The sequence below is a fragment of the Sminthopsis crassicaudata genome, chromosome 1 (genome assembly GCF_048593235.1).
Source record: "Sminthopsis crassicaudata isolate SCR6 chromosome 1, ASM4859323v1, whole genome shotgun sequence".
NCBI classification, from domain to species: Eukaryota; Metazoa; Chordata; class Mammalia; order Dasyuromorphia; family Dasyuridae; genus Sminthopsis; species Sminthopsis crassicaudata.
The window spans coordinates 59,300,856-59,327,976 of NC_133617.1; the positions used below are offsets into that span (position 1 = coordinate 59,300,856).

The 27,121-nt window shown below is 37.2% G+C and overlaps 1 protein-coding gene across 1 annotated transcript; it reads left to right on the plus strand.

The window, feature by feature from the left end:
• The first annotated feature begins 296 nt into the window (after positions 1-296).
• Positions 297-16,287, plus strand: CIB3 (calcium and integrin binding family member 3). Its single transcript, XM_074272794.1, has 6 exons — positions 297-347; positions 1,298-1,332; positions 10,849-10,960; positions 13,475-13,622; positions 14,192-14,387; positions 16,037-16,287. Exons 1-6 carry the CDS (start codon positions 297-299, stop codon positions 16,056-16,058), a joined length of 564 nt encoding a protein of 187 aa, XP_074128895.1. The 3' UTR covers positions 16,059-16,287.
• Positions 16,288-27,121: the final 10,834 nt, after the last annotated feature.

A 27,121-nucleotide genomic window follows, 5' to 3' on the forward strand; every position in this document is an offset into this window, starting at 1 on the left:
TTACTCGTTGGACAGAGGATAGAACTGGACAAGATGGGCAGCAAGCAGCTTTGGGCCCTTCTCCACGAGAGACTGTAATGTGAGTCCTATTGAAGGTGGGGGCTGGGAGCAAAGGGAGGGCATAGGTTGCTGATGCCAGACAAGGATTTTGCTTAAATACTCTCCCGGGTGATTTAGAAATCTTCACAGCTGGCAGAAAGCTGACTCCTCTATGTGAGACTCTTACCCCTACTTTTTAAATCAAGTGAACACTGGGTTTAAGAAGAAAACCAGTAGAACTGATCCTGAATTAAGACATGGGCAATAAGCAGACAGTTTTCACTCCGGAACAGCTGGAAGCATATCAGGTAAGAGCCCTGAGAGGGAGAAACCAGGGTCTGCCATTTCAACCTAGTTTAGTTCAACATTAATATGTGTCCAACAAACTAAACGCTTGACCCTGGAGAAAAAAAAAAAAAGAAAAACATCTATTTCCCTCAAGGATCTTACAGTCTAATAGGGGGATAAACAGGAATAACTATAAGACTAATTGGAATGTGATAAAGACATATATGAGATTAAAAAGAAAAGGTGAGAGCTTTGGGTCAGCTAGAGTCACTTCAGAGAAGGCTTCAAGGACATTTATTTTTTATTTTAAGAAAGGGAAGGATTTCTATCAGTAGAAATGGGTAAGGGACATCTATTCCAATTATAGAGGATGGCTTGTACAAATATATCGAGATAGGGAAATATGAAACTCAAGGATGTTGAGTTCTGTAGTTTGGTTTGAGTGAAAGGGGGTAAATTGCCATTAAAATCAGATTATGAAGGGCCTTGAATCAGGGAGTTTGGCTTTTCTTTTGCAGGCAGGGAGCCATTGACAGGTTTTGAGTAGTTCGAGGGAAAGATTATTCTGGAAGCATGTGAAGGGCAGAGTGAAAAAGGCAAAATTCTTGGGATCTGAGATGGATGACTTTTACTTTGACCATGTATTTTATACTACTGCATCTTGGATTATAGCGATTACGCTCACTGACCTAGACTATATCTGTGTGGTGCTAAAACAATGCTACCAGAAATTCAGCTGGTTGAGGAAAAATACTAGTCAAAATGATTGATTTGTGTTGTCGTTTTCAGGACCATGGATAACTGACCTCTCAGATTAGATGTTCATGAAATCCAAAGGGGATTTTATTACCCTTATAAAAAGGCATGTTTGTGGCACAAATGGGAGAATTTTTGCTAATTCCCTGCTCTCTGAAAACGAGGAGGGGCAAGCTTTGAAAATCTAACATTCTCTATTCTACTTTCTTTGCAGGATTGTACCTTCTTTACAAGAAAAGAAATTCTGCGGTAAGTCTCTTCTATGACCCACCCTACAATCACTGGGAAGGTTCAAGCTGAGGATAGGTGGTTATAGAATCATAGGATTTTTTAAGTTTAAAGAGATCTCAGAGATCAAATAGTTCAGGGGTTCTTAACCTGGGATTTCAGGATGCCTGTGAATCTGGAAAAGATTCTTCTTTATTTAAAAAAAAACCCTCTGGATTTTATCTTATGCCTTTGAATAAAATTCTTCTGAGAAGGGATTCACAGATTTTATCAGGCTGCCAAAGGAGCCCATTATCCCTCCAAAAGATTAAGAACCCCTAATCTAGTCCAACTTCATCTTACAAATGAGGAGACTGTTGTCAATATTTAAGTCACTTGCCTATGTCCATACATGTAGCAAATAGCTGGTCTGGGATTTGAATCCAGATGCTTTAATTTCAAATTCAGTATAAGTCTGTTTGTATTGCTCAAAACAATGTATCTGGGTAAGGCCATCAGATAGCAAAACTTCAAAGCTGACAGTTTGTCTTCAGGGCAGAGAGGTTTGGAATGATTTTGTCATACTTTCTCAAAAGAGAGATACAACAGAGAAATGTAGGGGGAATAGAACATACTCTCTACATATTCTTAATCAGTCATTAGTGAGCTGAATTGTCAGTAAGAATTGTAATTGGTTTTCATGCTATGGCTAGTTTGGCTTGATGTTGATTGACAATTCATTCAGCCAGTGACAAAAGAATTTTTATTCTAACCTCCTCCTCCCCCCTTATTTGTGTCTTAATTCAACAGGTAATCCCTTACAGTGGGAAGTACATCATCTTCTCTCTTCTTCACCCCTGTCAAAACATGTCTTTCAAAGCCTTCACTGAAACTAAAGTATAAAGGACTAGAGCAACTGGGATTAGATCTGTTCTGCTTGGCCCCAGGAAGAGAACCAGGGGCAGCAAGTAGAAACTATAAAGAGGCAAATTTAGGTTGGATGTCAGGAAAAGCTTGCAAACAATTAGAGTTATCCCAAAGAGTAGTGTACTGCCTAAGAAACTCTAGGTCTCCTCATTGAAGGACTGTAGTAGCCTCTGGATAGCCTCTTCTTGGGTAGGTTATAGTAGGTTTAGTCATGTATAGTAGGTTTATAGTCATGTATAGTAGGTTTAGTCATGTGTAGTAGGTTTATAGTCATGTTTAGGCTAAACTAGGTGATTGGGGAGTTCCCTTCTGTCAAAATATGAGATTCTTTAACTGATAGCTTTAAGAATGAGTCCTGGCAGGATACTGGGGAAAGGAGTGGTGGATTGTAACTGAGATCAAAGTTTTAAGTTAAAGGAATGCAGTTTAAAGAATAGATAGCAAAATTTAGAGCAAAGAGGGAACTTAAGAATTATCTAATCCAAATGTTCTTATCTTGGTATCTGTAAAAGCTTGGGCAACTATTTCAAAACAGAGTGACCCCTACCCTTCCAAGTCTTAGCTTTAAATAATAATAGCTTAAAACTGATAAAAATTACACAGTTTTAAGCTATCAAAATTGAAAACTAAGATTCTAGGGACACTCTCTAATTGGCTTTTTTTTTTAATAACCCTGTCTTTTATTATTCCAAAAAGGGACCCATAGGCTTTGCCAGATTGCAGAAGGAATCTATAACACACAAAAAAAGGTCAAGAACCCCTATCTGCTTCAACTTTCTCATCTTAGTGATGGAGAAACTGAGGCTCAGGAAGGTGTAGACCTTAACTAGTTAATGGTTGAAACTAAAGCGTTTGTGGAGGCTGTGCTCAGCACAGGCAGAGTTGTTTAGTAGAAAGAACTTGGAGTCTAGAAACCAAAGCCCAATCCTGGTTTTTACACTATCTGTGAGACTTTGAGCAAAGCATTTCATGACTTTAGGTCTCAGTTTCCTCATCTGTAAAGTGGGGATAAGAATATTGTTTTCCAAAATATTGCTTGAAGGAGAGTGCTTTGTAAATTGTAAAGCACTATAGAAATGCCAAATGTTGTCATTAAGGTACTAAATAAAGAATAGGTGGGGTAAAATTCTAGGCCAGCTTATTAGGATCTTGAACTTTGTGGAGTTGAGAGGTGGAGAAGAGGAGAAAGAGATGTGACTTAGAGTTTGCCAGAGAAAACTAAATGCCAGCAATTCTGTAGGCTACCATGATCTCTCAATGACCTTTCTTCTTTTGGATTCCATCCAATGTCCTTCACATTTTTGTTTCTGTCACTTATCTTTAGGTCATTCTTCCAACTTTTTCAAAAAACTTTAGCTCCAGGTTCATAATCTTTTCATTCAATAACAAGCAATTATTAGGAAGCTATTATATGTACAATACTGGGTTCATTTGAAGAATTACTGGGAGATTATGAAGAAAAAATTATGTATTTTCTAGGATTTTATCTGTTATTAGGGGAAATGTGATATCAGTACAGCTTAATATAACACAAAGTGATGTGTGATAGATGCAAAGGTGAGAAGACAAAGAGCTCTAAGAAAATTTGGGAAAGAAGAGAACACTTTTAGTTTGGAGAACCATGAAAAGCAGTTGGGCTGTAGCTTGCTAAAAAAGAAAGATTCTGAAAGGCAGAAATGAAGGATGGATTTATGAACATTGGGCATGATTTGTGTAAATACATAGAAGTTGAGATGGCATGCTAAGTTTAGGGAAGCTACTTAAATTGGGTAGGAATATGGACTGCATGAATGGGGGTGTTTCACTTGCTTCCATATTAGGATTTGTCTCAATGGTTTGCCTTTCATGCTACCCATTCTGGAATGCTCCCATACTCTCTACCTTTGTCAGAGTGCCTCATTTACACTATTGTGCCAAGTTCTGAGCATCACGTTTTTGGAAGGACCTTTAAAGTCTGGATTGTCTCCATTCTAAATAATAATCCTATTAACCTAGCACACGTTTAAAAGTTTAAAATTTTGCAAAACATTTTATCTTATGATCACATTTGATATTTGATAACCCCTTGAGAGTAGGCATCATATATATGATTACTCTCATTTTATAGATGAGAAGATTGAAGTTGAGAAAGGTTAAGTTACTTATCCAGGATTATACATCTAGAATGCAGGATTTGAATACAGATTTTCTCCTTTTCCAAATCTAGTACAATATTCATTTTATCAGTCTGGAGAAGTAGGTTGGAATCAAATTATGAAGAGTCTTAAATCCCATCTCCTTTTATCATCATTGATGATCCAGGGTGAAGGATTTCTTGAATACCTAACATTTGCCAGGCACTGTGCTAAGCACTCAAATATTATCTCATTTGATTCTCAAAATAGCCTTGAAAGATAGGTTCCATTATTATCTTTATTTTATAGTTGAAGAAACTGAGGCAAATGACTTGCCAAGGGTCACAGTAAGTGTCTGAGACTTATATCCATGTTCCACTATTTAATGCTGCCATTCTAGAATCCCACTGTATCTACCCTGCTTTGAATACATCTAGAGTTTGTGTCTAGTTCTGGCCTTCCTATTTTGTGGAAAATTGTACTATTTCCATGAAAGGGCAACCATGATGATGAAGAAACTCCAAACCATATAAGAATGAGATGAAGAAATTGGGAATGTTTGGCCTGGAGTTGAGAAGATTTAAGGGACTGTAATAGTTCTTTTCAAATAATTGAAGGATCATTGTGTGGAAGGAAGACTTAGTCTACTTGGCTCTAGAGGGCAGAATTGGAAGGAATAGGTGGAATCAGATTTTAGTTCAGTAGAGAGGGATAGGGACTGGGCCATTTATTTTATTGGTACAAAGCTCAGCTATGAAATAAAAAAAAAATCTGGATAACTTTTGCTATATGATTGGTGTCCACTGTAGTCTTATGCATTTTATTTTATGCATGTAACAAATTGATTCTGAGAATGGATCCATAGTTACTAAACTTGACTGCTGAAGGGACTGAGAATACATAAAAAGATTAGGTAGCTTTCCTCTAAATTTATGATGAAGCAAAAGGGAATAACATACACTCTCAAATGGATATAGAAATATTTCTTACCCTACAGCAATCTAGGAGAGGAAAGGAATTAGATGTCAAGGTACTAGAAGGGAGGACAGATTAGAGGAGGTGGTACTTTTGAGGAGGGACAGAGTGAAAATCCAGAGAAAATAGAATAAGCTATGGTAACTGTGAAAAAAATTTGAAGCAACTATCTCTGATAAAAGCCTCATTTCTCAAACATATAGAAAACTGAGTGAAATTTATAAAAATAAGAACCATTCCCAATAAGGGATCAAAAGATATGAACAGTTTTCAGATGAAATAATCCAAGCTATCTATGTCATGTGAAAAAATGCTCTAAATTACTATTGATTGAAGAAATGAAAATTAATATAATATAAAATAATATAACCTAAGATATTACTTCATACCTATTACATTAGCTAATAGGACAGAAAATGAAAATGACAAATGTTTGAAGGGATGTGGAAAAAATGAGATATTAACATACTCTTGATGGACTTGGGATCTGACTTAACATTCACTGGAGCAATTTGGATGCCCAAACATGCCTTTTTACCTAGCAATACAACTACAAGATATCTATAAAGAGATAAAAAACAAAAAGGAAAAGGACTTATATGTACAAAAAGATTTACAGCAGCTCTTTTCTGGTGTCAAAGAATTTGAAATTGAGGGGATTTCCATTAACTGGGGAAATGCTGAAGAAATTGTGTTATGTGACTGTGGTGGAATATAATTGTGCTATAAGAAATGATGAGCAGGATGCATTCAGAAAAACCTGGAAAGACTTACAGAAACTGATTCAAAGTGACATGTTCTTTATACAAAGTAACAACAATATTGTAAGATTTATGAGTTGTAAATGGTTTAGCTATTCTCAGCTATACAGGAGTTTAAAGCAATTCTGATGAAAAATGTTATCCATCCCCAGAGAAAGAATTGATAGTGTCTGAATACAAATTGAAGCATACTTAAAAAAACCCAAAACTTTTTTTTCTTGAGTATTTTGTCTGTTTTCTTTCACAACATGACTATTATGGATATATGTTTTGCATGACTATATATGTTAACCTAAATCAAATTGCTTGCTTTCTTAACAAGAGGGGTAGGGAATGGGGGTGAGAGAGGAAGGGAGAGAATTTGGATCTTGAAATTTAAAAAATGAGTGATAAACATTGTTTTCACGTGTAATTGGGGAAAAACAAAATGTAAACAAAAAAATGATGAAGCATGCTACTTGAAAGAAAGGTAATGGACTCAAATTATAGAATGAGATATATTTTCCAGTATGGCCAAGTGTAAATTTGTTTGGCACTGTTTATATTTACAAGGGCCTTGAGTTTGTTGTTGTTGTTGTTGTTGTCAATTAGGGAGAGTGGGAAAGAGAAGCTAGAGATATCTCCCTCTGGACCTCTAAAGGTGAAAAGAATAGAAGGAAGTTCAGAAAGTCACAGATAAATAGTCCAACATTGAAAATTGCATGGAAGGAGGGAAGGAAGGAAGGAAGATAAGAAGAAAGGAAGGAAAGTGAGAAAAAAAGGAAGAAAAGCAAATAATTAGGTAGCATGGCAGATAAAGTTCTGGCCCTGAAGTCAGGAACACCTGAATTTAAATCTGGCTTTAGAGACTTACTAGCTGTGTGATCTTGGGCAAGTCACTTAGCTTCTAACTGCTTCAGTTTCCTCAAGTGTAAAATGGGGATAACAATACCACCTATCTCACAGGGTTGTTGTGAGGATCAAATGAAATAATATTTGAGTGCTTAGCATTGTGCCTGACATATAGTAGGCACTTAATAAATGCTTGTTTCTTCCCTAAAGTGGAATAAGTGTCTCCAGAGCCTGTGAGTTCCTGGCACTGTTTGTTTCCAAGCAGTCTGCTTGACCACTCGATAGGGATTCTAAATTGTAGAGGGAATTTTTGTTGAACTAGAAACCTCTAAAGTCCCATCCTACTATGATATAATTCCATGATTGCAGATCATAAAAAATATATATTTTGAATACTAATGTAGATGTCACTATATCCTAGATAACTTCTTTTTGCTACAGAGACGTAGATTGTTCCCAATCCTGGGAGCATCTTAATAGATCTCTCTTTCACTGATTTAGAAATCTGAAGAGGATTTTAATGGACTAGAATATCAGACTCAACTTAATGAAATGAATAAGGGCTTGAGGAAAAATGTTATGCATGATTGTAAAAATCCATTTCCCAAGTCCAAGAAGAGAAATGGCATTTGTGACAAGTACTTAGTGGACCTCAAGCTTGATGCAACCTTAGAAGCTATTGTGGTCTTAGGCTACTTTTAAAAAGCTACAGCTTCCAGTTATCTGAAGCTGGTGGTCCTGTCAGGCTCTGTCCTGCTCAGTCTATATATTGAAGTAGCAGTAATCAGTTTTGCATGATAGATTTAAGAAAAGACCTAAGTGATATGGAGAGCAACCTAAAAGGACAAACAGCAGGATGATAGTTCTTGAGTTCATGCCATTAAAGGATCAATTGAAGGAATAATTTAAACTAGAAAAGATATTTTAATTAGGGATATTGAAACCAGAGAAGATATTTAAACTAGAGAAGAAAAGACTTATGGATGATTTTATAGCTGTCTATGAAGCTGACATACATCCATTTAATATGTTTCTTTCATTGGTCTATGGAATAGAAGCATTTATTTCTTATGTATAAAGCAGAAAAATGGCTGTTTCATATGGTTTTCTGTCATTTGTCTATAAAGCAGATATGTGTCCATTTAATATTTGTTTTATGTATATGAAGTAGATACATAGCTATTTTGTGTGTTTGTTTCACGTATCTATGAAAAAAGACATATCTATTTTATATGTCTATGAAGGACTGTCACCTAGAAGAATTGGTTGCTTTGCTTGGCCTCTCAGAGGGAAAATCCAGGAATAGTAGCTTAATTATTAGAACTATTCCAAAGTGGAATGGAGTGCTTTTGGAAATTCTGAGTTTCCCTTACACTAGAAGTGTGTCTTTGAGCCAAAGCTAGATAAAAAGGTTGTAGATGGGATTCTTTTTTTTTTTTTTTGGGCAAGATTTAGACTAGATGACTCTGAGGTCTCTTCCAAATCCAAGATTCTGTGGTTTTGTGACCCTAGACATTAGGTCAGACAGGTGGGAGGGAAATGGTTCTCCCTTGCAGGGTACTTTCAGCACAAATTGCTCTCAGGACATTCGAGAAATCATGGAGTCTTCAGAAGGCTTGGGCTGGGCCATGTCACTAGTTATATAATTCATCTGCCCTTTGCAAGACCCTCATTCTATTGTATTCTTTACCTGAAGCCCAGACTGCCCGGGTCGGGAAGTCTGTCATACCTGAAACCTAAACCTGGGTTGATGTTTGATCATGTATTGATTGGAGGCCAACCCCATAATTGTGTCAGGAATAAGGCATTTATTATTGATGTGAAATCCTTTTCAAAATACTGCTCTATTGTTCCCAAGCATGTCCAATGATGACAGCTTTAACTGGGGCTTGTGGGCTTCATCTCAGAAGGAGACGCTCATACAGAAGGGAAAGTCAGAGTCACATGTCAAATGAATCCTCTAGATATGATTTTAATAATAATATCTTACATTTATGGAATACTTTATAATCATAGCATATTTTAGTCAACAAGTCAGTCAATAAACATTTGTTAAGGGCTTACTATGTACCACATGCTGTGTTGGAATATTAAGTATTATTTATTAAGTGTTGGAAGTACAAATAAAAGTAGAGAAAATGGCCCTTGTTTTGAAGGAGCTCATAGGCTAATGCAACATAGATTTTTGATCCTTTTAATGGCATGTCTTATTAGCCCCATTTATACAGGAGGAGAAACTAAGTCTCAAAGAGGAAAAATCACTTTCTCAAGATGGCACAGTAAAGTCTATAACTTGTACTAATGCCCATAAAGTCATTGAAATATGACTCTAGAGATGAAATGGACTTAAAGATCATTTCACCCAATCCTCTCATTTTACAGATAAGGAAACTGAGACCTGGAGAATTAAAGTATCTTGCTCCAGATCACACAACTAGAAACATTACATAATCAACCAACAAGCATTCATCATATGTGCTAGGTAAGAACCAGTGCAGTTTAGAGAGATTAGAGAGCCGGCTTTGAAGCTAAGAAGACTTAAGTCCCCAGTCCCTTTGACCTATATTGCTGTTTCAGCCTGGGCCAGTCATTTAACCTCTCAGTTCAATGATCCAGAGGTAGATCACTTAGGAAAAATAGTTAAAGAAATATGTTAAAAGTATTCTTTATGGCAGATGTGATAGGTGAAATTTGAAATAACAAAGGTTTGAGTTTCTGAGCATATTGATTTATTAAGCAATGCGTGCCAAATGTATATCAAATTGGGCTTCCTCAGCTTGGCACTAGGCTCCAAATATAGGGGTAGATGGATTTTTATGCATTAAAAGAAAATAAACAGGATATAAACCAGGATACAAAATTACATAATCTGATTTGTAATTGTGGAAAACGTTTGGGACCTTCCAATTTAGGAGGGGGAGAGTGAACAAGTGCAATTCCTTGAAAAAAAAAATGTCCCTCCCAGTCAATGCCTGTATTTAGTATTTAATAAGGAAACAGTAACTGATTGACCAGTGTGGGCTCAGTTTTCTTTTTAAATTTTTAATAGTACTTTATTTTTCTAAATTCATGGAAAAATATGCAATATTTACCTTTGCAAAACCTGGTGTTCAAATTTTTTTTCCCTCTCTCCTCCAGTCTCCCCTCCCCAAGACAGCAAGCCATCCGATATAGATTAAACATGTGATATTTTTCTAAACTTATTTCTATATTTGTCATACTGTGCAAGAAAAGTAAGATCAAAAGGGAGAAGAAAACATGAGAAAAGAAAAAAAAAAACAAGCAAGCAAACAAACCACCACACACACACACACACACACACACACACACACACACACATGAAAATATACACATTCAGTTTCTCTTATTCTCTCTCTGGATACCTTTGGCACTCTCCAGCAGGTTCAGTTTTCAGATGACATGTGGGTTGCTTGAGATGTATAATTATGAGAAAACTTCTTGTATCAATCCAGATTTGATTGGATTTTTGGTCATCAAAACCTAGGTCCTTAAAATTAAGGATCTCTAAGCAATGAGTAGTCTCTTAACCTTATTTGCCTCCATTTTCTCATCTGTAAAATGAGCTGGAAAAGGAAATGGCAAAATATTTTAGTATCTTTGCTTGGAAAACTCCAAATACAGTCAGACGACAAGTCAGACATGATTTAAACAACTGAACAATAACAAAGTTACAGGTAGAATTGGTCCAGCTTCCTAGTCATGCAGGGCTAGCCTTAAACAATATAACAAACTTATCCCACAATCCCTTCATAATTGAATCAAATCTTCTCCCAAGTCAAAAATTGGATTAGACCCACAACTGAACAGAAAGTGAATTGAACTAGCTCTAGAGCAGATTTGCAATATGGAGTCACACAATTTCCACAATTCTCTCACAGAATCCTCAAGTTTACATCCTAAACAGTTGTTTTTCTTCTTCTGTATCCTAGGTTGTTTTATCGTTTTCAGGATCTTGCTCCTCAGCTGGTTCCTTTTGATTACAGCAGCAATCCTGATGTGAAGGTGCCATATGAAGTCATCAGCAGCATGCCTGAGCTAAAGGTATAAGCTAGGAGGGAGAGTCTGAAAATTCATGGCAAGGGCAGCCCTCAGAACAACTATGAGATGATACTGATAGTCAGCTAGGCTCTCTACTTACAAGACTTTCTTTCCCTGGGGCATCTTGGAGCCTTCCATTTTCCCTTCTTTCATTGCTTTGGAATTCCTCTCCTCCTGCTCCCTGACCCTCTTCACCCAGCCTCTCCTTCTTACTAAGGCTTAGTGTCAGCCATTCAATCTGACAGTTAAAAATGCTGGTCAATCTATTCCCATGAGATACCCCTTATTTGCAGTCTAACTTACAAAGAGGGAGGAGGAGTTTGCACAGACCCTTCATCCTTCCTTGTTCCTTAAAAATAGCTATCAGCTATTGTTTGAAAGGAATAAGGGCAGTCCATATGTAACAATATTGTTTACAAACTTTTGTGGGATCTGTTTTTGGTACTTGGAGAATTCTAATGCAGCCCTAAGGTAGTTGACTAGTCTTAGCAATTTCAAAATCCAGGAGTTTCTCAGTGCCTTTAGGAGTCCAGTTGCCAATATCCCAGCTCTCATCCTATCAGAACTGTTCCTTAACTTTTTCATAGAATCACGGAATTTAAAAGCTGAAAGGGGTGATTTACCATCTAGTCCAATTCAAATATGAAGGAACTATAAAATACCATCCAGTCTATTCCTGAAGACCTCTAAGAAAGGGGAATCTCCTACCTCTTCAGGCAGCCTACTCTACTTTTGGATAATTCTAATCATTAGAAAAAATTCCCCTGACATCAAGCTTTGATTTGTCTTTTTGCAACTTCTACCCATTTCTTTCCATTCTGCCCTCTGAAACTAAACAAAGCAAATCCAATCCTTCCTGTAAGTGACTGCCCTTCAAATACTTGAAGACTATTTTCATACTCTAACCCCAATTCTCTCTCATTGCCATTTATACAATCTACAATTTTGTTGGCTTTTTTTTTTTTTTGGTTGCTGCGTTGACTCATATTGAGCTTATGATCCATTTAAATCTTCAGATTTTTTTTTCAAACAAACTGGTATTAATTTGCCTTTCTCTGGTCTGTATTTGTTCAGTTAACTTTTTGAGCTTAACAATAACATTTTCCATTTGTCCTTATTTAAATTCATCTTCTTAGATTTGGCCTCTACTCATCCACTGAGATATTTTTGGACCCTAATTCTGTTACTCAAAATTTTATTTATCTCTCCTTGGTTTGTTGTTGTCTTTCATACTCGAAGAGAATCAAAATGACATCACTACATTAGAGTTGAATTACAGTGTGTCCAACTGTGGCTGATCAAACCAACATGATTTCACAGGTTGGATTCAAATAGTCCATATGAACATTTGGGGTGGCTTCTCTAATTTTGCACATCTCACATTTCTTTTGGACTAATTCAATTCTACTTTGCTCATAGAGCCCAGCACCTTCTCTGGTGAGGGAATGCCATGCTGGTTGGTCCTGTGTCAGTCTCTCCCATGTCATATAATTGATTCTAAAGTTCTTAAAAGAGACTTTGAGAATGTCCTTGTATCACTTTTTCTGACCACCTTTGGAGGCTTGCCAGGTATAAAATAATTTTTTTGGCAAGTGTTATTTGGCATTCGAACAATATGGCCAGCCCAAAGGAGTTGTGCTCTCTGCAGTAGAGTTGCGATGTTTGGCAATTTAATTCGAGAAAGGACCTCAGTGTCTGGTATCTTATCCTGCCAGGTGATCTTCAGAATCTTCCTTCTATCTTCATCAGTATCCCAATTTATCAGTTTCCCAGGCTAGAAGTACAGTGGCCACTTATAGGTCTGATTCCAATGCTGATTATTATGATTAACTTGCTCCATTTTCTTTTAATTTCTTAGGATAGCTTACCCATCCTTAGCCAGTCTGGCAGTCCTGTCTTTCTGGGGCTCGTCATACTAGTGATACACTTAGTGTACACACTTAGATAGGTTTTAACCCTACTGCAGCTCAGGACTTCTATACCCAAATGATTCAATAGCTTCAGCATTCCCCAGTAACAGGGATGTGCCTGGCTATCAGCAAATTTGGCAAGCTCATCATCTATAGTTTCATCCAAATTATGAATAAAAATAAAAATCTAACAGAATAGGATTAAGAAAACATCCCGGAAGCAGTACCTTGGATATCTTCTTCCAAATGGACAATCAAGCCATTTAATTCAATCCAGTAATCACTTTAAAGACAAAAATTCAACAGTCTCTGCCCTCAAGGGATCTTACAATCTACTAGGAGAGAAAATTTATAGATAAGTGAGAATAAAATGATATATACAAAATGAATACCGGTATTAGGATGCTTACTGCTGGGAGGATTGGGAAAGTCTTCGTTGGTGAAATCCTCAGCTTGGTACTGGGGATGCAATGACAAAACAAAAAACAGGTCCTCTCCTCAAGATCCTTAATGGATCTACTGGATCCATTAATCCCTTTTGTTTGGGTTTGACCTTTGAAAAAGATTTTCATTTACCTAATGGTGCTTTTAACCCCTTTCTTTTTAGGATAACCCATTCCGTGAGAGGATTGCTCAGGTCTTTTCTCAGGATGGGGATGGGAACATGACCTTGGATGATTTTCTGGACATGTTTTCTGTGATGAGTGAAATGGCTCCTAGAGATCTAAAAGCATATTATGCTTTTAAAATTTATGGTAAGTGAAAGAAGCCTGGCCATGAGGCAGTAGGGAAAGATAGGAACTCTGATGTCAGGTATTGTTTTTTTCATCTAGAATGTGGTATTAATTCTGCCAAGTCCAAATAATGAGAAAATAGTTGAGAACTGGGTTCGATTCCCAGCTCTTGCACTAACTCACTTCATCATCTTGGCAAGTAAGTTTGCCATTCTATTCCTTAGTTTCCTCATAGATAAATGGAACTGGGAATGGCAAAGTGAGAATAGAATATCTTTAAGGACTTTCCAGTTCTAATAGATTTTAAATCATAACCATCACTGACTGCTTTTAATAGATCCATTGTGGGCCAATTCTCATCTCTAATACTTGTGTCCCTAAGAACTGACCACTTTATTCCTTTATTCAAATGGAACCTATCTCTATCATCCTTACCCCTGAACCTCACTCGATTCCTGGACATTGCTTGTCTCCTCATCCCCAGACAATGCCTGCTTCTCACAGTCCCTCAACCTCAGGGCACCCCTCCCTCTCCATTTTGATTTTTGCACTAAGGCCATGGTGAAAGTCAATGATAACATTTGGCCCAGATTTTAACAACGATGACTATATCTGCCCATCGGACCTAGAGAAGACAGTGAACAAGCTTACTCGAGGTGAGCTGACTCCTGAGGAAGTTGGCCTTGTATGTGAGAAGGTGCTTAATGAAGCTGATGTGGACAACGATGGCAAACTCTCTCTAGATGACTTTCAAAACATGATTCTACATGCACCAGACTTCCTCAGGTAATTGCCTTTAATCAAGGCTCTGCTCCCTATTAAAATGTACTTTTCACTTCCATCCCTAGACAGGTTGTGCTTTAAATTTTTATTAATCATTTGTAATTTAGTGTAAATTATTTCACATACTTTCCTGAGAAAAGATGTAATGTAGAGGGAAAGCTTCAAAGGACACCAAAAGCTTGTGAATAATAAGGAAACTAGAATCACTGAGTGCAAACTTGCTTAACATTTTGTCCACCATCCATCCATCCATCCATCCATGTTTTCTACTCACCCATTTATTCAGCTATCCATTTATCCAACCACTTTCTCATTTATCAACTCATCCATCCATTTATTCAACTGTATATTCAAATATCCATTTATCTATTCATTCATCTAATCTCTCATTTGCTCATTCATCCCTTTATCTGTGCACTTATTTGTATCTTTCTCAATCCATCCATTTGCTCATCTATCCATTCATTTCCTGTCTACCATCTATACATCTGTTCATGCCTCTAAATTTGTTCATGTAGCTGTTCATCTCCTTGCTCATTTAATCTATTCACTTATTAATATTCTCAATAATTTATCTGTCTACATACCTGTTTATTTGTCTATCTAGCCACTTATTACTTTATTCATCTTTCTATTCACTTATTCATTTATTCCTTTCCTTATTTATTCTTTCCTTCACCTAAATATCCATACATCCATCCATTTTTTTCAATCTTTTATTCTTTTATCTATCCATTTATTCACTTACCTGAAGCCACTGATTCATCCATAATATACATATTTACTTGTTCATTAATCTGTTGATTTCCCTCCTTATTCATCTAACCATCAATTCATTCTTCATTCATTTGTTAATTCTTGTATTCATTCCACTCATTCATTCATTTATCAATCAACCAACATTTATTAGTGTTTGCTATCTGCCAAGTACTATTCAAAATGTATTACTTCAAAGACAAAAGATCAGCAATTTCTGCTCTTATAAGATTTTATAGTCTAAAACAGAGGTGGGACTCCTTTTTCTGTCAAAGGATATTTGGATATTTATAATATCATTTTTAGGCCATACAAAATTATCAACTTATAGAACTCAAGCAGTAGGAAGTTGTTGTAGCTAGCTTTCAGCTCACCATCTCTTGCAGTTGTTTTAGAAATAATTTCAAGGGCCTTATGTAGTCCGCAGGCTGGATATTTCCCACCCCTGCTCTAAAAAGAAAGAAAATATGTAGATACATAAGAACATAAATTGTATAAAGAAAAGAGGTACCAGGGTAGGTTTTGGAGTTAGGACACCAGCAGTCAAAGGGTCTGAGAAAGATTTCATAGAGAAGGAAGCCCTTGAACACAAGGTATCTGAATCTTGAAAGAAACCAAGGATTCCAAGAGATAGAGATGAAGAGGAAGAGCATTCCAGACATGTGAGAATGTGATAAGGTTCTAGCAACTGGAAGATGGGGAGGGAAATAGAAAGTTTCCTGCAGAGGGAAGCATTGCCCTGAGTCTTGGAGGAAGCCAGGGATTCTAGGAGGTGAAGGCAAGAAGAGAGTAAAATATAGGGCTTCACAGTAAAGATCTTGAAATAGTATGAGCTTTATATGAGGTGGGGACACCCCACAAAGTTTCTCACTTAAATGTTTTGTTCTCTCCTACAGTACCTTTCACATCCGAATCTGAAGTGTAGCTGGCAAGCCTGGCCCAGCTTGGCCCTCCCTGGCACTACTGAATTTCCAGTATCAGCCCCCATCTCTCTGCCTCTACGATTGGATCTGTTCACCCCAGTCATGATCCTGGTGACCCATTTTTCTTTATAACCAGCTAGGCTTGACTCAGCCATGGTCTCAGTGTCCTATCCATTTCCAATATCTACTCAGTCAGACTGCTTGTGAGCTAGTACTCCATCTCTTTGACCCTAGAATTTATATATATATATATATATATATATATATATATATATATATATATGTATATATATATATATATATACATATATATATATGTATATATATATGTATATATATATATATATATACACACACACAATGATATAACTAACCTTGCCTGATCTAGTCAATATTCCAGATTAACCATGAGACCAGAACTCTACCCATCTACCCTATAATTATCCCTGCCCAGCCTAGATGTGATCTCAGCTTCCCATGCTTTCCCATAACCAATTTGGCCTGATTTAGTTTATCCCAGTGTCCTATTTATTGCAGTGATCTGGTTAACCCAGTCAGGACTCTAGATCTCCATTCTTCCCTGTGACCAGCTTGACCTAGCCCATTGTCCTATCCATCCCTACAGCTATTCTTTCTTGATCTAATCATGACCCTAATTTCCCATTCTTTCCCATGATATCCTTCTGGCCCAGATATGAAGCCACTCTCTCATTAGAATGTAAACCCAGAGGACAAGGGCTATTTATATTTTGCCTTTACATCCTTAGCATCTAGCATAGTGTATAGTACATGGTAGGTATTTAATTAATAAATGATTGTTGAATTGGGTTGACTTTTTTTTGACTCAGCTCTTTGTTTCTGTAGTTTGGTTTCTCATGACTCCAAGGTGCCTTGTCAATACTTATGCAGACTGTTTTTAATGTTCCATTTCTCCTTTCTTTCTTCCCCAATGCCTCTCTCATCTGTCCTGTAACCAAGTCCAGAAGAAGCCATTAAAGACTAAATTTTTCAGGGACCAAGTGAAGAGGGATCAGGACAATGTCTCCTTTTGGGAGGTGAGAGAAAGACTCAAAAGGGAGGTGGGGAGGGGGCTAAAGACAAACTTGACCTACTTTGAAATTTTGCTTATAGTTGAACTTGAAGGGAATTTCCTTCTTCCTTCTATGCAATCTGACCTCTGCTCCCAGGATTTAGAAGTTGGACTAATAATAGAATTTAGCTATACCCTGGGTCAAGTGGTTTTTGTGGTCTGTCCTTGAAACATTTTATTTTGGGGATTAATACCTTCTAACTTCTCTAAAACAAAAATCCAGATTTTTTTTTAAACAGCAGCTTTTTGTAAGATTTTCTTCAGCAGTACACTGTAGCTCCCCTACCTAAAGAGGCTCCCCTTGCTCAGTTTCCCTGGCTCTGTTATAAATAGGTACTGTTTGGTGTCTTCCCCAGTTGGCCTATTTGTTCCTTCTTGTGGGCCTGTACTCTACCAATGTCACTTATTCTGGCCGGGGCACATGTACTTCTACCCTTCAGGGCTGGAAATAGTGGTTTCCTTCAAGCCTTCTTTGGATACAGGAAGAGCAGGGTACTTTCCTGTCTGGGTGTTAAGTGCATCCTGTTTAGTTACTGCTAGTTTCACAATTGTTCCCCTGTTCAAAGCACCTTTGTGGTTCATCATTGCTTACTGAGAAACAGCGTCATATAGATAGTAGTTCTTTTGTTCTCAGAACTCCTTAAATTTTTTTGAGGAACTCAAAGAGATTTTGTTTTTGTGGCTAATATCTATCAATATTTACCCTATTTGGCATTAAAATGACAGTATAATTAAGAATATTATGATTAAATGATTTAAATTTGAAATAAAATTATGAATTGGATTTCATGGACCCTTTGAAAGGGTCTCAGAGACTCCCAGAAGTCTGGAGTCTCATTTTGAACCACAGTTTGATAACCACTAATGGGTAGAAGTTAACTTTATAATCTTGGATGAATCCCTTAACTCCGTGAAGTCTTACTTAGTTCATCTGTAAAATAGAGATGAATGCATGTCTCTCAGTGTTACTATGAGGAAAGTACTTTGTAAAGCAATATAGTAAGGAAATGTTCTATTAACCATCATTTAATAAACTCCAAACAGGTTGATGATCAAGGACCTTTATTATCTGTCATTACCCTTCTTCTCAAGCCTTATCACACTTTACTCCTCCCCCTTACTCTATGCTTTAGGCAAATAGGCAACTCATTTCCCCTGAATATATGCTCTCTTCCCCCAGCCTCCTTTTTTCAGGGGCGGGGTTATTGTCTTCTATTTTATGAACTTCAATCACAACAGACACAAACATTTTAATGTTACAACAAAGGATATGAAAGAAAAGTTTATATGAAATTTGGAATTTCTGGTGCATCCATAATGCAATAGTACAAATGTAAAGGGCTGAAGTAGGTGCACTTGGACAACCCAGTACTTAAGGCTAATTACTTATTGGACAATACTCTATTAGAATATGCTTAGAAAATGGCCTTTCCCACTATTCTGTGCTGGCCCAAACGTTTGGTATATACAGAGAATTATAGGAGGGACTAGGGGGTGGAGTAAGACAGGCCAGTGGGACTTTGGGGTAGAGGAAGAGGAAGAGAAGGAAGGTCGTGGAGATCCTTCGTCCATCCAACTCACTTCTATTCCCTAAGACCAAGAATAAAGACCAAGGACTTTTGCTTATCCTGACTCCGGCTGATTCTAAGATATCCTTTGTCCTCACATATAAAAGTCAACATGTTGCTGGACATGTCTGTGCCCCTTTCTGAATTTTCTTCTTCTTTCTTTTATATATTTTCAAATGTTTCACTATGTTCTTTTCTTTTCTTTTTCTTTTTTTCCCCAGTAGGTCTTTTTGAACTACTCCTATGGTCATTCTCTGTCTCCAGAAAAAGGACTCTTTCAGTCAATAAATATTTCAAGCAAAACAAATGAACATATTGGTTCTGTCTATAAAATATATATATTTCCTTCTTCACCTCAGTTTTTACCAACTCTCTGCCAAGGGATGCTCGAACAAGTTTGTGGTACAATGGATAGAACGCTGAAAATCAAATCATTTGAACTTGGGCAAGTCACTTACTATTAATTTCTTCATCAGTAGAATAGGAATATTTATAGCACCTGCTTTCTAGGGTTGTTTGAGTATCAAATGAGATAATATTTGTGAAGCACTTTGTGAACCTTAAAATGTTATGTGGTTATTATTATTATTCCTTCATCATTAGTCTTCTGAAATCATGATTGGTCATTATATCAAACAGAATTCAGTAGTCATTTGAATTTGTCCTTTGCATTATTATAATCAGCATGTGAATTGTTCTCCTAGCTCTGCTCACTTCAAGCCTTATCAGTTGATAATTTCCCCCCAGATTTTGGAATTTCTTACAGTTGCATTTATATACCATCACTTGTTCACTCATTTCCCAATTGAGTGGTACCTACTTTGTTTCTGATTCTTTGCTACAATATTTTGCTAAAAATATTTTTTTCCTCTGTCCTTGACTTCCTTAAGTGCATAAGCTTATTTGAATTATCATGGAGCCAAAGGGCCCTCAAAGTTTAGTGAGTTTTGGCTAAAATTTCAATTGCTTTCCAAACTGTTTAAACCAATGATCAGTTCTACCAAGAATGTATTAATGTGCCTACCCTCCCACAACCTTACCAACAATTGCCACTTTCATCTTTCATCATCTTTACTAATCTGATTGATGTGACATAGAACTTTAGAGTTGTTTTAATTTTCTTTTCTCTTATTATTAAGGATTTGGAGCATTCTTTCATATGATTGTTATTAAGTTGAATTTCTTCTTTTGAAAATAGCCCATTCATAACCTATGACTATCAATCAGTCTTTTGTAGAATTATGTCATCATTTTCTCTTTTCAATGGAGCCATAGCGAGGACATGACATTCAGAGCTATACTTGAGGGGAAATGAGGTGGCAAGGACTGATACCATCTTCCTTCCTTCCATCTTAATCTCCCTTCATCCTTTCTCCTCCATCTCTTTCTTATCTTGCTTATACTTGTTCCCTGGAAGAGTGGTACATCCCTTTCCTATCCCTCCTGCTCTGGAGCCTCTGTTCCTCTGCTTGTTTTGTACTTTTGCCAGTTGCCCAGCTTCTTCTTGGGCCCTGGCAGCCTTCTCCTTGGTAGCCACTTTCATTTCTACACTTTCAGGAAGGTAGAAACCTGGGATATCTCAGAGTATACTTTGTATTACTCAGATTCCTGTTCTCTCTTGCCCTAGGTCAAATTTATTTAAGATTCTGTTTCTCAGTGCTTTGGTTTATGTGTTTTCCATACATAAAATGCTTCTATTTCTTCTCCACCAATTCCTATCCACTAGAAATTCCATCTCTTCAGAGATCTTTCTCAAGCCTCTTCCAAAAGCTCTTTATGTCTCTCTCTCATGTACTTACAAAGAACCATTATGTGTTCTAGTTATCTGTATTGGTCATAAGTTCATAAGATCACAGATTTAGGGATGGGAAGGACCTCAGAGTCCGTCTTGTCCAACTTCCTCATTCTATAAGTGGTGCCTTGTCCCTCTATTATTATGTGAACTCCATGAGGGTAGGGATTATGTAATCTCTATCCCTTATATCTTCCCTATGACCCATTACAGGTTTCTGTACCTTCCAGGTTCTGCATCAATTTATGCTGTTCATGAAATGGTGGAAGCCACCTCATTCACCAACCTAGTAGAGACCATCCTCTGGGAAATGTTTTTCTACTTTGATTTAGAATTAAAACTTTGAAACGAGATTATGGAATTTGAGAGTTGGAAGAGACCTCCATTGCGACCTAGTCCAGCCTATAGAGGAAGAAATCCCCACTATGACATACCAGATCGGTACTCATCTGGTTCTGCTTGAAAATTTCCAAGGAGGGAAAACCCATCACCTCTCCTAGCATCCTATTTCATTTTGGGGCTACTCTCATTGTTAACTTGTTTTTCCTGAATTAAATCTGAAATTGACTTCTTTTCAATTTTCATCCACCGTTGCTATTTTTTTCCCTTTGAGATTAAATAAGACAAATTTAAACCCTTCATCCATCAAAAACAGGATGCCAGATATTCCTCTCCCTTTTTCTCCCTATTTCCTCTGAATCTTCTCTTTTTCAGCTGATCTTCATTTGACGTGCATTAGCCATAAGCATCTGTATCCACTTCATCAACCTACCTGGTTCTGCTGTCCTGCTCTGACCTCCTGGCAGAGATAAATTTTGCTAATCTTCTTGACCCTACTTAACTCATCTAGAGATTTGCTTTTAGCATAGTTGGGTAAGTATTGTAGCTGAGTTAGGCAGGTCAGGAAAAGTAACTACAGCCTGAGTGCCAAGAATAATGATGATTATGATAATGAGTTTTATGGAGGACTTGACTCACAATAGCCCCCCAAGGTTGGTGTGCCAGGATAGCACTGTAGAGTGGGAAAAGTGTGGGATTTGGAGTCAGAGGAAAGGGAAAGGGAGAATTCTGATTCTGCCCCTTGTGAGCAAGGTGACTCATGGACATGGGCCTTCTCTTCTTGGCCTTAGTTGGCTCATCTAATGGATTTGATGACTTCTGAAATCTTTCCCAGTTCTATGATCACAGTGTTATTAAATTAGCTCAGGGATGGGAAGTGACTTGGGTAAAATCATATTGTTAGTAAACATCAAGATTTGAACCAGCGACTTCTGACTCCAAGTACAGAACTCTGCTCTTTCCTCTGGGGCTTCTGTTTTGCCAGAAGTTGCAAACAGCTGGTTTGTTTAAATCATGGAAAACAATCAAAGGATTTTGCTGGCTTCTGATCTCTCAGACAAGCCATAACTCTGTGATCTGAGAATGTGTGAGGGTGAGAGAGACATAGATATAGATAGAAAGGCATGACTGTTATGTCTCAGGGATTTGAGTGCACATGTGTTTTTTGTTTTTTTTTTTCTGTCTATATGTGCTTTGCCTTTCCTCCTTGGAGAACATGTCTTACTAGTGTCCCCTGAGATATGTCTGATAGGAGGCTGTGACTTCCTGGAAGTTCCAACTTGGAGAACACTCCCTATGAGGTGTCTGTGGTGTCTACTTTGGTAGCTGCCCTAAGGGTGGGAAGGCTTAATTTAATATATATATATAAACAGAAGTCTTTCAAATGGAAGTATAGGGGCTCCTTTTAAATCAAAGACAAGTTCCCTCAGTGAATGAGTAATGCTCCATTCCTCTGAGTTGACCATATCTATTGCTCCAGAGAAACAAGACTACAATATGACTTTTAATTATCACTCTCCACATTGGGAAGAGAGTAGAGGGGTACACAGAAATGCAATTGTATACTCTTGGGAATTTGATTAGATCAGAGAAAAAGCAACCCTAGTCTTTTGAAAACATTATGGACAAGCTTCCATCCCCTGAAAACTGCCCCTTTCCCCTGCGCTTTCCTCTCCATCACTGGATTGCTTCCGCGTCCCTTGCTGCATTCAAAAGCATCTCTTTTGTCAAGGTAAGTTTCATCATTTGGTCATCTTCTGCAACCAAAACCTTTATAATACAGACAACAAGAAGCTTCCATTTTCTTGGATGGAATCAGATACAATTTATCATCTCAGTCTATGCAGCTCTGCTCAATGGTATGTATGTGCCATCCCTTCAACTGAGTTAATTTGGTCCTCCTAGCCTTGCTGGGAGATTGCGGACACCAATAAGAAACTAGCTGGTCTTTGATGATCTAATGCTCCAGACTCATTTTGCCACACTTTCTAAGATCATTCATTCTACACAGGGCTTGCCTCCATAAATCAAGGAATTCTGACTTTATAATAATAGATTTCAATAATCATAGCAATAGATAATATTTATATAACACCTACTAAGTACAAAGGGCTTTACAAACATTATTTCATTTGATCCTCACAACAAACCTAAGTTGGTTTTTACAACTTTATTTTACAGATGAAGAAACTGAGGCAGTTTAAGTGATTTGCCTAAGATCATATAATTAGCAAAGATCTGAGGCTGGATTTGAATTTCGATCTTCATGATTTCCAGTTCAGTGTACCCTCTATATACAATGCAATACAGTTGCCACTGATTGATTTCAATCACTTAATCAATCACTCAACAAGTGTTTATGAAGTGCTTACTATATGTCAACTTGGTGACCCAGTGGTTAGAGTGCTGGGTTTGGAGTCAGGAAACCCTGAATTCAAATTTGGGCTCAGACATTTACTAGTTTTGTGACTGCTCAAGTCACATAACCTCTGTTTGCCTTAATATACTGGAGAAGGAAATGGCAAACCACTCTGGTATCTTTGTCAAGAAAATCTCAAGGACAGTGTGGTCCAGTGGATCATGAAGAATTGGAAACAATTGAGCAACAACAATGTGTCAGGCTCTGAGTGAGGCACTGTGGATACAATCACAAAAGAATGAAACAATCTTTGCTCTCAAAATTGCATAGAATGATAGGCAAAATTGGAGAAAGCTTCACAAGTTTTTAGTTCTACCTGAATGTAAATAATTAAACTCTTCTTCACAAGTTAAGATAAGTGGTCATCCAGATTCCACTTGAGCATCATCAATGATGGGGAACTCATTACCCTTCAAAAAAACTGGTTCTATTTCTCAATAGCTCTAACTATTTTGAAAGTTTTCCTAACGTAAGGGAGTGGATACATGTATGGGACCCATATTCCCACAGTGTTTGGGGCTGAGTCAGTCCTGTTCGTTGAAGGGCATTCTCTTTGGAATACATAATCCAGAACCTTGTGAGTAGGCTTGATAGCCTGGTGATATCACCTCACACAGACTTAGCTTGGGTAAACACACTTATGGTGTGCACAGTTCAAGAGGTTAGGAAGTCTTATGAAACAAGAAAACTAAAGTAATGAAGATGAGAGACAAGAAAAAATGGCAGCTATATCTGGACTCTTCTTTCCTGGGATTAGCATGACTAGCAGAAGTGCTTGCATTAAGAGAAATAAATCACAATTTCTATAATGCTCTTGTCTTATCACTTTTTATCACCCTGCCTTATCACTTTTCTCTTAAGTAAATTGATATATCCTCTCCTGTTGTACTGGGGGAGGCAGGAGTTAATTAGCACTCCCAGGAGACATGCCTGTGGAGTAATCTTTTGGGATTGGGTGCCAAGAGTGCTTAAAACCTAATTCAATCCCCTATTATCATATAGTTTTTCTGTTTTAATTGCAAGAGTGGTTAATTAGAGGTGTCTGAACCATTTGAAGAGTTTGTTACTGATTTAGATGAGATTCTAATGTTTGGACCTTTGTTTGGAGACATTTTTAGGGCTCTTCCCAATGGACAGATAGGCATAAACACTGACACCTTAATCTTCAGGGTTTTGAGACTGGGGCTGACTTCAAGATATTTATTTGGATCAGAGTGATGGACTCTTCGTCTTGATCATATAAAAGAACATTTTAAGGTCAATTTATTGTCTTTCTTGCTTTCTTGAACTCTAAGAAGACAGATCAACATAAAGCAGAGCAGATTTGTGTTTAAGGAGTGGGGGTGATGTGGGAAAGAGAATGTATGCTCATCCATAGTTCCTTTAACTCAGGGATGATGGATGGCAACTGGCAGTAGAAGTGTGTGGTAGGGGTAGGTATGTGCTTGAAAGCAGAGTTTATGGACAATGTGAATCCCCAGCTCCTCCTGTGTGGAGGAAAAGTGGTTTTTAGTTCTTAAGGAGATTTCTGGGTTAGCATCAACTTTGGGAATTATCTTATGGGTAATCCCCATTTTATGAGTTTGAAAATGAGACCTCCTAAAGAAGAAGAGACTTTCTTATGTACTGTTCTCCTTGGAGAAAGAAGAGAATCATCAAATTTCTTCACAGTGTCCTTGGAGATAAAAACTAGAGTTACTGGACAACTCAGGTCTGAAGGGAAAAGGAGATTGCTTAACAGCCTCCAAAGGGACATTTGCCTTCTAGAGAGGATCTAACCCCAGGATTAGTGTTACAATTTTTGAGCAAATTGTATAGTAGATTCTCTGTGAAAGAATAAGTCACCAAAACATTAAAGGGCCTCCCTAAAAACAATCTTGCCTTCCTTCCACTGCTTACCTTCGCTCTAAGGGGGTTTTGAGTTTTTTGAGTGTTTTATACATTTTTGTATCTTTTTATAGACTCTTGTGAATTTTTTACATCCTGTTTTAATTTTATGTGGGGCACGAGATTTTCCAGTACCCGATATACATTTAGCTCCTTAAGTTCTTGTAGAAGAGCTAAGAATCCCTTTTATTCACAATCCTGGAAACCTAGAACTGACCTCTAGAAGCATATTTGGAGATTTTGTGGGAAATTTCCAGATAAGGGCAATGAGCCCATGAAAAATAACGATCTGCTGATTTTTCTTACACATGACAAATATGGAAATGTTTTAAAGGATTGCATGTTTAACTTACATCAGAATGCTTGCTATCTTGAGGAGGTGGGAGCTAAGGGAGAGGAGAAAAATTTGAAACATAAAGTCTTACAAAAATGAATGTTGAAAAGTATTTTTATATGTATTTGGAAAATAAAATACTATTGGTCAAAAAGAAAAAAAGAAAAAGGATGACCTGTTAACGTTACTCTCTAGGATTAAACCCAACTCATGCGAGCCCAGAATCTTGGGAAACCCTGGGCTATGGGTTGCATAATTAACTATTTTTGCTTTTAATTAATCTATCATCAGATTTGTTTTGGTATAAAGATGTACATTGGTGGGGGCTAAGAGTTATGAATTTAAACAAAAAATAGCAACAAGAGACAGCTATTTGGTTCAGTGGATAAAGCCCTGGGCCCAGAGTTAGGAAGAGTCAAATGTGGCCACAGATAGTTACTAGCTGTGTGATCTTGGGTTGTTTATTTTAATCAACTGGAAATGGAAATGGCAAACCATTCCAGGATCTTTGCTAAGACGACCCTATGTACAGTGCTGGCATGCTTTCGTCCACAAGATCATGAAGAGTTGGCATAACTGAACAATATTACCATTAACATAAGTATTACTTGGACAGGAGAAGGTAGGGGATGAATAACAAAGCTATTCTTATTTATAATCTTACAAAATTGGAAGGAGAACTCAAAGATCATTTAGCTCAAACCATATTTATATAGAAATCTCTTTTACAACCCACATAGCCCATGATCTTTACTTGAAGTCTAATAATAAGGGGAACTCTACTACCTTCTGAAGCAGCCCATTCTTTTATTTATTTATTTATTTATTTATTTATTTATTTGTTTATTTATTTATTTATTTTAATTAAAGCTTTTTATTTTCAAAACATATGTATGGATAATTTTTTAACATTGACCCCTGCAAAACCTTGTGTTCCAAATTCTCCCCTTCCCTTCATTCCTTCCTTTAGATGGCAAGTAATCCAATGTATGTTAAACATGTTAAAATATATCTATATGTATATATTAAATCCAATTTATGTGTATATATTTATAGAATTATTGTGCTGCACAAGAAAAATCAGATCAAAAAAGAGAAAAAATGAGAAAGAAAATAAAATGCAAGTAAACAACAACGAAAAAGAGTGAAAATGCTATGTTGTGATCCACATTCAGTTCCCACAGTCCTCTCTCTGGGTGTAAATGGCTCTCTTCATCACAAGATTATTGGAACTGCTCTCAATCATCTCATTGTTGAAAAGAGCCCCATACACCAGAATTGATCATCATATAATCTTGTTGTTGCTGTGTACAATGATCTCCTGGTTCTACTCACTTCATTTAGCATCAATTCATGTAAATCTCTCCAGGCCTCTCTGAAATCATCCTGCTGGTTGTTTCTTACAGAGCAATAATATTCCATGCCATTCATATATCATAACTAATTCAGCCATTCTCTGACTGATGGGTCTCCACTCAGTTTCCAGTTTCTAGCCCTACAAAAAGGGCTGCCACAAACATTTTTTGCATATGTGGGTCCTTTTCCCTCGTTTAAGATCTCTTTAGGATATAAACCCAGAAGAAACACTGCTGGATCAAAGGGTATGCACAGTTTCATAGCCTTTTGAGC

What these genes read in the sequence shown, in the direction of transcription:
- CIB3 (XM_074272794.1), top strand. Translation starts at nt 297, where the DNA reads ATGGGCAATAAGCAGACAGTTTTCACTCCGGAACAGCTGGAAGCATAT. An exon ending in AACAGCTGGAAGCATATCAG is followed by an intron (nt 348 to 1,297) that starts GTAAGAGCCCTG and finishes CTTTCTTTGCAG; the next exon opens with GATTGTACCTTCTTTACAAG. An exon ending in GCAGCATGCCTGAGCTAAAG is followed by an intron (nt 10,961 to 13,474) that starts GTATAAGCTAGG and finishes CTTTCTTTTTAG; the next exon opens with GATAACCCATTCCGTGAGAG.